Genomic DNA, 14,513 nt, shown 5'->3' with positions numbered 1-14,513 from the left:
AATGAAAATATTTAAATTAAGGTAATTTTAATAACAAATAGCTGGACTGCATGCAAAACAAACACTACTAAAGAGAAAATTAGAGAGCAGGAAAATCAAACCAAGTTATTTATAAGAATATAGTCCCCCGAAAAGGACAAGAATGAGTGAAAAGACTTAAATACCTAGAAACGTGGTGAGATTTCAGAATCCCAAATCATAGAGAGCAAAATCCTAAAAGCTTCCAGAGAGAGAAAGAAAAATAGATTTTTTTCAAAGAAGCAAGAATTGTGGTGGTATTGCATTCGTTATCAGCTACAGTGGATCCTTGAAAACAGTCCAGGTATATCTTCCAAGATCTGAGGGGAAGTCCTTTCCGGTCTCTATTTTACTCCAAGGCAGTTAAGTGAGTCAGGCAAAGTAGAAGTTTTTGTCTGTGTAATCTATTATCAGTCATGCAAGAATTGCAGCACCATCTCAAGGATGTCTTACAACACAGATTCTTCCGTACCATGAGCTCTCGATTGGCCCAGCTATGCAGGTCACATCAGTCCACTAGCCACGGTGCAAGGGCACGTGTGCCCGTGAGTTAGGGCAGTCTTCAGGGCACCAGGGCGATGCTGGGCAGAAGACTCAAATACGTACCTGCTATAATTAGCTTTTTTCATTTTTAATAGAAAAATAGAGAAAGCAAAGAAATTAGCAGTCACAGAATATTATAATCCCTGGTGATTAAAGTGAAGTTCCTGTGGGCAGGGACTGAACTACTGTGACAGCGCCCACAGCGTCAGTTCTGTGAGCCTCTGTGAAGAACCCTCTGTAGCTACTAAAGTGCCTGAAAATCCACACACTTTTCTCCCCAGATACAGTCCATTTACACCAATACCTAATCCAGGCAATATGCCATGCTTACTCTTGAGTTACCATGGATTCTTTCTCTGTCCTTTCAGTCGGTCACGCAGATGCTCATGGCTTACTTATCACGCCTTTCAGCTATTGCCGGCAACAAGATCAACTGTGGACCTGCCCTGACCTGGATGGAGGTACTAATTCACTTTTTATTACGTTTTTTTTTTTTTTAACCACCTACTTAAGGAACCCAATTTTTAATTAGTATAAGGGGAATTTTGATAGCTATTGATTTTCAGGAATCAGAGAAATGGAGTTTATTCTCATCTTCAGGGAGGATAGACACATGACACGTGAACTATTTTGAAATATTTTTCATCTCAGGTCTGTCTTTCTTTGGTAACCAGAAAGTTAATTTGAATATATTTTATGAATTTAAATTGATACCTGTTATTTTGGGGTTTATTGTATTAATGTATACTGTATTTTCAGTTGACTTAATAAGTGAAAATATTTTTCAGTTATTTATGGACAAGAAACACTTAACCCTTTAAAAGGTCCAGTTTAGGGATAAGTCTTGAGTAGAGCATCTTTATCCAGAAAATAGATTAGATATTTGTTCTTATTTTGCATATGTGAATTATATTAATTATTTACTTCTCTCGTCTCCCTAGCAGAAATTAGGAAGGCAGGATGGACAGTAGAAAGAACATAGAACTTGTCGACAGACTTGCATTGAGACTTTGACTCTTTCATTATTGGCACTGTGATCTTGGACAAATTATTTAATCTCAAAAATTACATAACCGCTTTTAGCCTAGCATGTTCACCTTTGAGCGATGATAATGATGATTATATTTACCTTTTAGAGTACACAGCACGAATGACTGGCATACATTAAGTGCTCGATAAGTGGTGGTGGTTTTTCTTTTACCAACTCTTTGGGTCAGTGTCTCCATAAATCAAATTGAATTGTCTCTTAGGCACAGTCAAAGAAACCTTTCCAAGTCCCCTCTCCTTAATCATCTCATGGTATATTTTCTTTGTTACAGATTGACAACAAGGGAAATCACCTTCTAGTCCATGAGGAGTCCTCTATCAATACTCCTGCGGTTGGGGCTGCCCATGTTGTCAAGAGGTACACTGCTCGAGCCCCTGATGAGCTGACCCTAGAGGTAAATGAAGAGGGCTCCTTGCTGCCCTTGCAGCCTCATCAGTAATTGTTTTAACCGTTTCCGTAATTAAAAGTACCAGGCTTTTCCATACTTGCGTTATCTTTCAGGGTGGCACACCCTCCGTTGTGAAATGGCCACACCAGCCTCAACACTCACCTTACACACCTTCCAGTGCTTCTGGGGAGTAAGCCTTGATCTCCCCCCCTCCCCCCCAACTTCATGAAATTACGTACAAAACAGCCCGGACTGAGTGTCTTTCTGAAATGTTCTCATGACTTATCTCTGGCTTATCACTTACTACATTTAGTCGTAGTTGTTAACCTGTGTGTCTCCCAGTAGGCAGTAGCTTCTGGAGAGCAAGGTCTGGCTCTTTTGTCTTTGTGTTTTTAGGACATAAAAAGGTGATACCCAGTGATAGCTTCTTCTCCATGCTTGTTGAAAGATGGAGTGAAAGAACAGATGACAGGTGAAACGAGCATTCTTGTTATCTGATGCCAAAGAAGAGGAAGTACGTTTTTCCCTCTAAAAATAAATATTGGTTGAAGAGAGACAAAAATGCTGGTATTGTTCAATTTAAGGAGAAATAGTCTAAAATGTTTACTGTGTAGATTCTGAACTATTCTCAAGCTAAACTATTCTGTTCTGATGACAAGGAGGAATGTAGGTCTTGAAAGATGCCATGGCTGTCCCCTAGAGCTTTGGGAAGATGGTCTGGTCGTGACTTAAATAACTGGTCGTGAATAAAAGAATAATTCTTAAAGCAATGCAGTGTACATCAGAAACACAGCTTGGATTTTACCAGCATGCGTATGAGTATTTTAACAGCAGTGCTGATGTTGTGCTCCCTAACAGCAGAAGTCTTACATCTGTAAGGCCGGCTTTCTGAGGTCTGCATGTGTGCTCACTGGGTCATGGTCTTTGTGCTTTAGCTCTTTGTAGGCTTCTCTGCAAGCCACTGGCTAAATTATAAAATAATTTCTAGAAATTATTATTCAAATATACAATAGCACTTTACTCTTTTGTATAGATCAGATTTAAATTTTAAACATAAGAATTGGTTTAAAATTTGACAAAAAAAAAAAACCTTTTACTTAAAATTTTATTTTTTTAGGTGGGAGACATTGTTTCTGTTATTGACATGCCCCCGAAAGTTTTAAGCACCTGGTGGAGAGGCAAGCATGGATTTCAGGTAGGCAACAAAGAATTATGTTATGGACAAGTTCAAAGAACAACTTTTCTTTATATTTCAGGAATACTTCTCTTTACAAGATGTGCTGGTAAAAGGCCATATCATCAGAAATGTTGTCTACAATGATAGAAAAATATAGATGGTAATGATTCTAGACTTGGATTCTCTTTTCTTGTTACTCTGGTGAATGTTTTCCTCGCCTCCTTTGTCTCTGAACAGTGATTTAGCTGAAGTGTGTGGAGACTCAGGCACCTGACTTGTAGACGGTCAGGCTGTGAGCCCATCTCACGTCTGGGTAGTGGTGCTAAACCACGATTCACCTGTACATTTTCTGTCTAGAATTAAATGAGTTTGATCAGTACTTTCTGTAATAATGCCTTGTAATTGTTCATGTACACTTGGCATATTAATCGTAGAACAGCAGCAGAATCTAAAGAAGTTTGGTTTGAGACCTGATAGTATTGACTTAGCACTAACTTCCATAGGATAGATGGGTTTTCATTTATCTTTTAAAACAATAGAGGATCTTCCAAAAATGCCTTAAGAATGTTTCCTTAAAATAGATTGTGCTTTTTTTGTTGTTTGTTTGTAAAAGTGTTTCTAAAATTCTACATAAATAAAATGCTATATCAGAAATTTTAAGAACTGTTACATAAATATCATGAGCTTTAACTACATCCTAAATGAAAATGTTAGGTTTCTATAAAATGTATTTGTTGCAAATAATAAAATTTAAAGTAGTATCTACCATGGTGATTAAAAATATGAGATGAGCTTAATTTTTAGGGTCTCAAAGAGGATAGAAAATAAATTAGGCTTTCAAGTGAAGTTACGGTTTGGTCTGGTGTTGCTACCAGCTTTTCTATGACCTTAGATCATTTTCTTTCTTTCAGCTTTAGTTTGTTTGTTTTTTGGTTTTGTAATTACAAACATTTTACATTAGCCAAACAGACTTCAGTTTTTTTCTGTATTTTATTTAGATACATAAGATTAGTTTATTGCCTAAACATACTAATGCTTTGAAAGTTATTCTAAATTAATGAGTCTGAAGCAAGTTAAAAATTAGTTTATTGACTAAAACAAATTACTTAAAATAAATGTAACTTTTTAAAAGAAATCCAAGGATTGATTTGTAATTGATAACAAAAAGTAGTTCCTATGGGAGTGCTGCGTTTCGCCCTGAGTGGTCTCAGAAGGCGAGTGGTGTCTGTTTAGATCCTGCTGGGCTGTGCCTTTGAGAAGAGGAGGTGGTGGCCGGGGACACTACTAAAACCAAAAGCAAGTCTTTCGAATGTGTCGAAACTTTGTTTACAAGAATAATCCAGTCCTTTCTAAAGAAAAAAATCCAGCCAATTCCCTGTTCCTCCTGCTGCCCGATGGGAGCCCTTTGTAGGTTTGTGGGTTCCTAGGCTCAAGCCAACACCCAGCAGCGGTCCAAGTCCACCGTCGCGCTGCCTGATGAGCGCAAAGTACGGACTCCTGTCTCCTCTCCAATGATTAACTTGCACCACCTCAGGTCTGTACCCTGTGGAAAGGAATGTCTTTCCTTCCCAACGAAAGGAGTGTTGTAACGATTAACCGAGTGTGGCCCTGAAGCAGACGCGTCTACTGTTGGAAACGTCGCTCCCAGCACGGTGTGTGCTTTTATTATGGTGATTAATGTGGCGTCCACTGGAAACAGCTCGTCTTCAGGCCGTTCTCGGTGATCCCCGTCCTCATTGGCTGTTCTTAAATTGTAAGCGTGTGCCTCCTCCTCACATAGTCTGTTGAGAGGGGAAGATAATCATAATTTATTCCATGAGCATAATTGTAAATAAGAACCCCTTTTATATCTTTATTTTTAAGTTTGAGATAACTGGACTAATAACTTACTTCAGAATTTTCATACTTTCAAGCTTTTTTAACCCAGTGAAACTGTAAGTCAAACAGAATCTCACACAGAAGCTCAATGTGAAGAAAAGGTAGAAGCAGGTTGCTGTGGTCAACTTGGAGGCCAGGGGCCCTGCTCCATCAGCCCCCCGGGGCTGCCTGGTGCTTCTCTTCAGCCTTTCGCAGCAGCCCCCGAGCCTTCTCAGTAGAACCGTGTGTGAGTAACATCTTTGGAAAACCACTGGGTTAGGTTACTCTGTAGCTCATTTTAGGTAGTGGATATATTACATCAAAAGTTATTTTACAACTTTTTAATTCTCAAAAAGCCATTATAATGTTAACATTATACAACTAGTAATTAGAGAAACTTTCTCTTACTTGGACATTTTTTATGTGATTCATTTTAGAAGGCTAATAATCAGATTTCTTATTTCGCTAAAGTAAATTATACTTAAATTTGTGGTACTTCACATATTCTGATGTAGATGGATGATACAAATTCAGAATGCAAATAATCTATTTTTTTGCAGTTTTTTTTCCTATTACCAGGACTTGCTTCTCCAAGGTTCCTGCATTCTTTGATTTGTCTGCTAGGTGCCAGCCGGTCTTGAGCAGGTGGTGGACGTGCCCACCTCCAGGGCTGTCCCCAGGGCCCCTTGGGGACTGTCTCGCAGAGATTGATCACAAGTAGGGCCCTCCCTGAGTCAGCTTGTTAAAAACACGGAACCCCAGGCCCTAAGCCCCAGATTCACTTGTCAGTTGTCTTGGGATAGAGATGTGGGCTCTGAGTTTTCATCCGTTTAATCCCGCCCAGCTGGCTCTTAGACCTCCTGCTCTGGCTGCAGTTCAGGCTCTGCTCATCAGCTGCTGGTTGACCCAAGACCATCATTTTTCCAAGCTCTGTTCAGTGTACCAGAGTATAATTGAGGTGTAGGAACAGCAAGATTAGTTCATCCATGTGTTTAAATTATACTCTGACTCTGTTTCTTTTCTTAAGCTTCTGGGAGTAGGAAGTGTGAAATTATATTAGCTACACTAATTTGAAATTCTGAAATCTGTGTTTTCTGTTTGTCTCCTAAAGCGTATATTGAATCTTTTACATTTGTTTTCTGAACTGTTTCATCACATAATGTACTTCAGAATGAAAACGCTTAGCTGCTGCTTTATAGACTGAATAGCAGAACTACCAGATTTGTGTTCCTATTTGTAGTCTATTGTTGGAAAGGTGGGCTCAGGTCTCTGAGAGCCTTTTTTCTTAGGTAAAAGGTATTAACCAAAGATAAAATGCTAATATCTCTCAGAATTTAATTTTTTTATTTAGAGCAGTGTTTCTCAGAATTTTCTCGAGGAACCAGTAACGTCAGAATGACCTGAGAAACGTTTTAAAACTAGATAAGTGCAAACCTGAATCTTGGGGGATGTGAACCAGAATCTGAGTTCCTGACAAGTTCTTTAGATGATGAGATGCACAAAATATGAGAACTGCTGATTTAGCCTCCTCTCATTCATCCTGTACACAGATAAGGAAGAAATTAAACAACTGAGAAAGTGTTCTGTCTCCCCTTCTCACCCCACCCTAGAAAATCTGCCTTGAAACACATTTGGGGAAACAGTTAATCTAATGGAGAAAACTGCGTTGAGATATTGATGCAGTTTTACACTGTTCATGTTCTCTTGGTTCTCCACAAGATAATCAAGGATCAGCTACTTTATTTTTCACAGTTACCCCATATTGTTATGTGAATGTTTTGAGGCACAGGTATCAGCTCCTTGGACATTAAAAATGTATTGCCTCAAACCTTAATGTGGTTCCAAATAAGTTATTTTCAGAAAAAATATTCGTTATCCAAAAGGGAAGATATTCAGAAACCCTGTGCCTTCTAAGTAGTTTAATGATAATTTACTTGTTTCTTTTTATAAACCATTATATTCATGGATGTGTTGGAATCTAAAACTACATGTTTACATTAGTACAAATCAAATAGAGCAAAATATTTCCTCTCTTTTCAAGTAATAGGAAATCATTGTAAACTTGCATCTGTACTATCACATAATTTCAAGGGAGGAAAGACTGTGGCACTACAAATGAAGGCACTTGCTAGCACTTCTTAGTGCTTCTTACACGTGCTGCTCTAAGTGCTTTCCATTAACTTTCAGCTCTTCCACATCTATGCGGAAGGTACTGTAATCATCTCTTTTATTTTACAGAGGAGGAAACTAAAGTATGGAGGGGTTAAACCAGGGGCCATTGTTATTCAGCTATTTGTAGGCAGCTTTGTATAGAAATGGGGGCCTACCGGGCAAAGGATAGTTCTTAGGAATTAGGTAGTAACTTAATTCTTCTACTTGTGTACTTATTGAATCATAGAATTCTCTACTAGAAAAGATGATAATGGGTGAACTGGTCCTAAACTATCATTTTAAAATTATAGAAACATAGAGACAAAGGAATTTAGATACTTACTATATTGCTCTGGTTCATAAAGGCAGTAAGTACAGGGCATAGCCAGGACTAGAACCCAAGCATAGTGATTCAATTTTGTGTTTTTTTCTCTTTAAATCACAGAAGTTGCATAAATTTTCTTAAATTGCGATCTTTATTTGTTGTTACCAATTTTGGTTCTGTAGTGCCTTTCGTAACTGCCATTGATGTTGGGGGAGAAATCAGATTTGCTACTTGATAGCCTCTTGTTAGTTTGCAGCATCAGAATACATCCCACCTAGTGATGGTTAAACACTCATTTTCATTGACATTATTGGCAATTTAACTTCTTCAGAATCTAAACCCTCGCTTTTATAACAAATATTTTATTTTTTATTTATTTATTTATTTATTTATTTATTTTTAAAGATTTATTTATCCATTTATTTCTCTCCCCCCTTCCCCCCCCAACCTGGTTGTCTGTTCTCTGTGTCTACCTGCCGCGTCTTCTTGGTCCACTTCTGTTGTCACCAGCGGCACAGGAATCTGTGTTTCTCCTTGTTGCATCATCTTGCGTCAGCTCTCCGTGTGTGCGGCGCCGTCCCCGGACAGGCTGCACTCCCTTTCGTGCTGGGCAGCTCTCCCTACGGGGCGCACTCCTTGTGTGTGGGGCTCCCCTGTGCGGGGGACACCCCTGCGTGGCAGGACACTCCTTGTGCGTGCACTGTGCATGGGCCAGCTCCACACAGGTCAAGGAGGCCCGGGATTTGAACCGCGGACCTCCCATGTGGTAGACGGACGCCCCAACCACTGGGCCAAGTCCGCCGCCCAAATATTTTCTAATACCATTTAATTCTGAAATGAAATTTACAAATAATATATCTACGTACATATACACACCATTTCAAAGAATTTTCCACATATAATATGAAGGAGAAATAGAAAGTAATTTATGTATTTAAAATACATAATTTGTATTTTTAAAAGTTTTACAGTAAGAAATATATATATATAAAATAACAGCCAAATAGAATTACGTGGCATATATTACATTTACAATGTTGTGAAGCTATTGTGGGTGCAACCATCCATTATTAAACCTTTTTATTACCCCAAAAAGAAACTCTGTAACCATTAAGCAGTAACTTATTTCCCACTCTTCCTAGCCCCTGATAATCTCTAATCTGCTGTGTGTCTGTATTTATTTGACTCTTTTAGATATTTCATTTAAGTGGAATCATATAATAAATGTCCTTTTGTGTCTGACTTAACATACTGTTTTCAAGGTTCTTCCATATTATGTGTCGGAACTTCATTCCTTTTCATGGCTGAATAGTATTCTGGTGTACATCTATGCACGTTTTGTTTATCCATTCATCTATTGATGGATATTTGGGTTGTTCTACCTTTTGGCTGTTGTACTTAATATGTATTTAATATATAAATATTCAAAACAGGAGCATTAGAAACTTGTTACTTAAGACTAGCAATATTAACATCGGTAATGAAATAAAATGAAATAAAATTATATTAGCATCAAAAATATGAAATTCTTAGGGCTATATCTGTCAAAAGATGTGAAAGACTTGTGCACTGAAAAGTATAAAACTGCTAACAGAAATTAGAGAAAACCTAAATAAATGGAGAGAGATACTGTGCTTATGGGGTTGAGGACTCTGAATTGTTAAGATATCAGTTCACTGTGAATTGATCTTATAGAATTGTAGAATCTCAATCAAAATCCCAGCAGTCTTTTTTTCTGGACATTTACAAGCAGATTAAAAAAATTCATATGGGATTGCAAAGGACCTAGAATAGCAAAACAAATTTGAAAAGGAATAATAAAGTTGGAGAACTAACACTAATTGATTTGAAAATTTTTTATAAAGGTACAGTACCAAAAGAGTGTGGTATTGGCACAAAGATAGGCAAGTAGATCCAGTGGAATAGAATAGAGAGTCCAGAAAAAACCCACATGTACATGGAAAACTGATTTTCAACAAAGATGCAGTCATTTCAGTGAAGAAAGTGTGGTCTGTTTTGTAAATGGTGCTGGCACAATTGAATATCTATATGCCTCCAAAATGAACTTCTCTTTATTTATTGCACCATACAAAAAAATCAACTCAAAATGAATCACAGACTTAAATGTAAAGTAAAACAAACTAAAAAAAAAGTATAAATGTAAATCTAGGAAAATCTTCGTGACTTTAGTGATGCAAAGATTTCTTAGGGCATCAAGAGAACAATTCATAAAATAACAAATTGATAGACTGGGTTTCATCAAAATTTGAAAGATACTATTAAAATAGTGAGCAGACAAGCCAGAGTAGAATAAGGTGTTTACAACATGGAGACACTCGACGTAGTCATTTGAGTAATGCAAATTAAAGCCATAATGAGGTGTCCCTTCACACCCATTAGAAGGACAAGGAAGTGGAGAACTTGGAACTCTCATTTATACTGGTGGGAATGTAAGATAGTATAACACTTTTGAAAACAGTCTGGCAGTTTCTTAAGTTAAAATATGTATTTATTATGCAATCTAGCCATTCTATTCATAGAAGCTTTACATATAATAGCCACAAGCTAGAAAGAAAACCAGTATCTTTCAACAGCAGATTAATGATGTAAACAAATGGTGATTCCTGCACGATGGATCACTCTTCATGACTAAAAGGGAATGGACTCCTGATCATGCAGCAGCATGGACGTCCCCATATATTTATGATAATTGAAAGAAGCTAGACAGCAAAAAAGTACATTCATTATGACTCTACTCACCTAACATTGTAGAAAATGCAAACTGCTATATGGTGGCAGGAAGTAAATCAGTGGTTGCCTGAGAAGCAGGGGTGGGGGTGGGGGCCAGAGCAGGGAGAGGGGAGGGAGGGATTACAGAGAAGACAAGTAAATGTTGGAGGTTAAAGGAATATGTTCATAAACTTGATTGTGGTGGCTGCTTCACAGGTGTCAGAACTCATCAAAATGTACCTTTTAAATATGTGCAGTGTATCATTTGTCAATTATACCCCAATAAAACGGGGGGAAAACCTGCAAAGTCATCCTTGACTTAACTTTCTTCATCCATCCAATCCAGTTGTCAGTTTCTGTTTCTGCTACTTCCCTGTTTCTTACGTTTATATACTCTTCTTCATTCTTCATGCCATTTTCACAGTATAGGATTTTATTCTTTCCTAGTCTATTTTGTAAATTCCCAGTAGTCTTCTGTTTCCTGTCTTTCTCCCTTCCTTCTACCCTGAAAAGTATACACTGCTTCTAGAATTTTCTTCCTGAAGCACACCTGCTGTTGTTCCTCTTCTCGGTTTTGTTGCTTTCATTTCCTACTGCGGAAATTAAAAACTCCTTGTCCTGATATTCATGAGCATCTATGACCTCGACCTCTTCCTTCCATGATTCAATTCATAAACTCCATGCTCCAGCCAGATTTAGCTATTTGTATCTGCCTCATTTTACAAATCTATCCTTCAACTTAGAATGCTTTCTCCATCTTCTTATTCTTTCCAGGGAAGGAAATTCTGGCAGATTAATTGAAAATGATGTATTTTGTCTCACTGACATTCTGCTGAGGTATCTGGGAAAAGATGTTCAGTCTCTTCTGTTAGTTGTCTGCTCTGCAGTAAATAACTACGCGCAACACCCCCTCTGTGAAGGCCCTCGATACGTCACTCAGTTGTTGCCTCCAGTTTCTGTCCATCATCAGCTTCCTGCTTCACTTCTTGTCCAGCCTAGATTCGATGGTAACCATTGCATTCACCTCTCACAGATATGTGCTTAAATCCTTTGCCCTGTTTGCTTCTCTTGAATCACTAGTGGCCTCTATTTGACTGAATGCAAAAGTGGATACTTCTCTTACTTGAACACTCACCAGTGTTTGATTTCCCTTTTCTTCTCTTGACTTACTTGACACTACACCTTTGAGTTCCTCTTACCTCTCAGTCTCCTGTGCCATCTCATCCTCCTCTGCTACCTCATCCTCTTTCCTAGACCCCTGAAGTTTGGAGTTTGACTGACCTTCTCATTCTGCACTCGTTGTCTTAGGCTATCTTATTCATCCCCTCAAGTTTAAATAGCACATACAACCCAACTCCCAAATTTAGACCCTGATTCCTCACCTTTTCTGAGTCTCAAACCTTTATTTTATTCCACTGCTTTCTTGGATATTTTCCAAGCATCTCAAACTTAGCACATCCCAAACTAAACTTCCCCTCTTTCCCTTTTCCAAATCTGTTCCTCCTCCAGGCTCTTCCATCTCTGAAACCCCCCTCTGCAGTACCTGTCATCAGTCCATCATCTGGAAGTCCTCCTCAGTACTCACCTCTTTCTCTCTCTCTCTCTTTTTTTTAATTTGTTTCTCTCCCCCCACCCAGTTGTCCGCTCTGTGTCCATTCGCTGTGTGTTCTTCTGTGACCATTTCTATCCTCATCAGCGGCACTGGGAATCTGTGTTTCTTTTTGTTGCATCATCTTGTTGTGTCAGCTCTCCTTGTGTGCGGCACCATTCCTGGGCAGGCTGTACTTTCTTTCGCACTGGGTGGCTCTCCTTAGAGGGAGCACTCCTTGCGCATGGGGCTCCCCTACGCGGGGGACACCCCTGCATGGCAGGGCACTCCTTGCGCACATCAGCACTGCACGTGGGCTAGCTCCACACGGGTCAAGGAGACCCAGGGTTTGAACTGCGGACCTCCCATGTAGTAGGCGGACGCCCTATCCATTGGGCCAAGTCCTCTTCCCTCTTTCTCTCTATACAATCGTATTAATAGAGCCCCTTGTTTTATCTCCCCAGTATATCTGAAACAGCCCAGCTGCTCTTGCCCTTTATTCTGCCACCATTATAGTCAAGTCATCACCTCTTGCCTGACATCTGTATTTCTTGCTGCTCTACTATCCAAAGTCCAGCCAACTGCAAGAGTATATGTTTTTTCAAATGGAAATTAGGGGGTTGGCTTTTAAGGTCTAGGTGACCACGCCAATAAGGCAAAGAAACCAGAATCAATTTGGTGTTTTGTCGGGAGGTTGAGGGGTGGGGCCCGAAGCAAGAATATCTCGAAGAACCCAAGGCAGGAACTTTAGTAGGGTACAAGCAAATGGGCCAGGATCTGGAAAAGAAGGGATTGAGGGAACTCACTTCCAGGTTTTGCTTCTTTTCAGTGCAGTGCCTGCTGCACTCTCTTTGCCTCCTCCTCTTCTTCTTCTTTTTTTTTTTAAAGGAAAACATTATTTTCTAGTTCTAACACCTCAGTGCACAGTGAACATTCAAGCTTGCTTCCAGAATCTTAGGAGGTGGCTGATTGACTTGTGGAGGTCTGAGTGCCTGTGCCTGATGACATTGGCAGGGGTGGGGACTGGGCAGGTAGAGACCTAGAAGAAGAAGTGAGGGAATGGGTGGAAAATAATTTCTACAAGAGAGATTAACGGTTTGAATCTCCACAGTGATACGATTTTTCTCTCCAGCAACATCCAGGCAAGCGAGTTTGGAAGCAGAAGTATATTGATTGAGTTTTAGGGTCTTACTGAGTCGGTTTGGCAGAAGGTTAATATTGCAAGGAAATTAGGGTACTGGTAAAAACATTTCAAATGCTCAGCCACAGATCCTTGCAGAAGAAGAGATTGGAAGGGAAAAAGTGTCTTGGGGAGGGGATGGAATATATTAAGGGGATGGGGAGCCTCTGGGTTTGGACTTCATTTCTTGTGAACATGAACATGGGAGAGGAGGAAGTTGTCAAGTCAAAAAATGGAAAATTGGAGTTGAAAATTTCCAAGGCCACATAGTTCCAATTGATGACAAAATCTGTGGTATACCTCTGGGATTAGGAGCAGTACTTTACAAAGCTTTAATAAAAAAATGTTTTGTCAACCAGACAGCCTTAAAGTTACACTAGCCGTAAGGAAAATAAATCATCAGAGAAGAATTTTTTTTTTAAGTCAATGATAAGTACACTGTAGCATTGGAATTCCATTTCAGGCTTTGTCTGATTCAGGGTTGAATCTCGTTTTGGTCCCTGCTAGGATTCCCAGTTCCCCTCACCCTTCCCAGCTATGGGAAGGAAGGAAGAAAGGAAGGGAGGGAGGGAGGGGAGGGGAGGGGAGGGGAGGGAGAGAGAAAGGTTGGTTTGGAAATTACCACTGCTGTAGAGATAATGTATGAAGCAGGATGACATATTGGTGGTTCCTAGATCGTATTATCCTAGTTTAGTCACTTTTACTTTTGATATTTTGAGTTTTCCATAATTATTTGTGATAGGTAAAATACTACTTTAAGTGTTATTATTTCAAGTGTTAGGGTTTCATTGGAAAAGTATAAACTTTGATTTACTTTATTTGTAGTTTTAGCTATATTCTTCCATATAATCTTGACAAACGAACATAGTTTCATTTTTATGAAGGGAATTTTATAATAAGAAAATAGTCTGTTTGCTTTTTACAAACCTATGGAAATCATTCTTTAAAATAAAAAGCCCCTTAACAGAAGGTGAAGAAACAGGAAAGTGAACAGAAAGGCTACTGTCGAGCCAGCAGCTTAAGGATGTCCTGTCAGACTAAAGCCTCTGAGAGTCTCTTGGCCTTCCTCCTGTGGTCACAGGATGGCTTCTAATGATCCAGCCTTGACACCTGCATTCACAGCCAAAAGAAGGAGAACAGAAAGTAGAAGCAGGGTTGTGTCTACATGTGCCTTGGCTACACCTGCTGTAGTTAATGGAGTGTAGACCAGCTCTCAGTCGTCTAGTTCCCAACAGGCTGGGATAAAAAGAGTCTTCTAACAAATGCTCACTCTGTGCAGTGTACTCACACTAATCCATTTAATTCTCACTAGACCCTTATGAGGTAGGTACTCTTACTATGTTTAGATGAAACGGAAACTCAGAAAGATTGTTACAAATGGGACCTTGTAAACGATCAACCTGAGGTGAGCCCAGGTGCTCTCACTCTTGAGGGCGCACTGTTAATCATTACGCTCGCTCTTTACGCTCACTCTCAGGATAGCTGACAGTGCTAGAGGGAATGAAAGG

At 39.3% G+C, this 14,513-nt stretch overlaps 1 protein-coding gene across 4 annotated transcripts in view; it reads left to right on the top strand.

Moving 5' to 3' along the window:
- Nucleotides 1-14,513, top strand: part of ARHGAP32 (Rho GTPase activating protein 32) — a 326,449-nt gene that overhangs the window by 247,107 nt on the left and 64,829 nt on the right. For 3 of the 4 annotated variants that reach the window (XM_058289085.2, XM_058289083.2, XM_058289084.2), the window contains 3 exons: nt 930-1,022; nt 1,881-2,003; nt 3,115-3,192. In XM_058289085.2, the coding sequence (XP_058145068.1) occupies nt 930-1,022; nt 1,881-2,003; nt 3,115-3,192 (294 nt within the window). Of the gene's footprint in view, nt 1-929; nt 1,023-1,880; nt 2,004-3,114; nt 3,193-4,797; nt 4,928-14,513 lie in introns of those variants that run through there. The other variant, XM_071212421.1, reaches the window with a different exon arrangement.

This window comes from Dasypus novemcinctus, chromosome 27 (genome assembly GCF_030445035.2).
Source record: "Dasypus novemcinctus isolate mDasNov1 chromosome 27, mDasNov1.1.hap2, whole genome shotgun sequence".
Lineage (NCBI taxonomy): Eukaryota > Metazoa > Chordata > Mammalia > Cingulata > Dasypodidae > Dasypus > Dasypus novemcinctus.
This window is presented reverse-complemented; position numbering and strand designations above follow the sequence as displayed.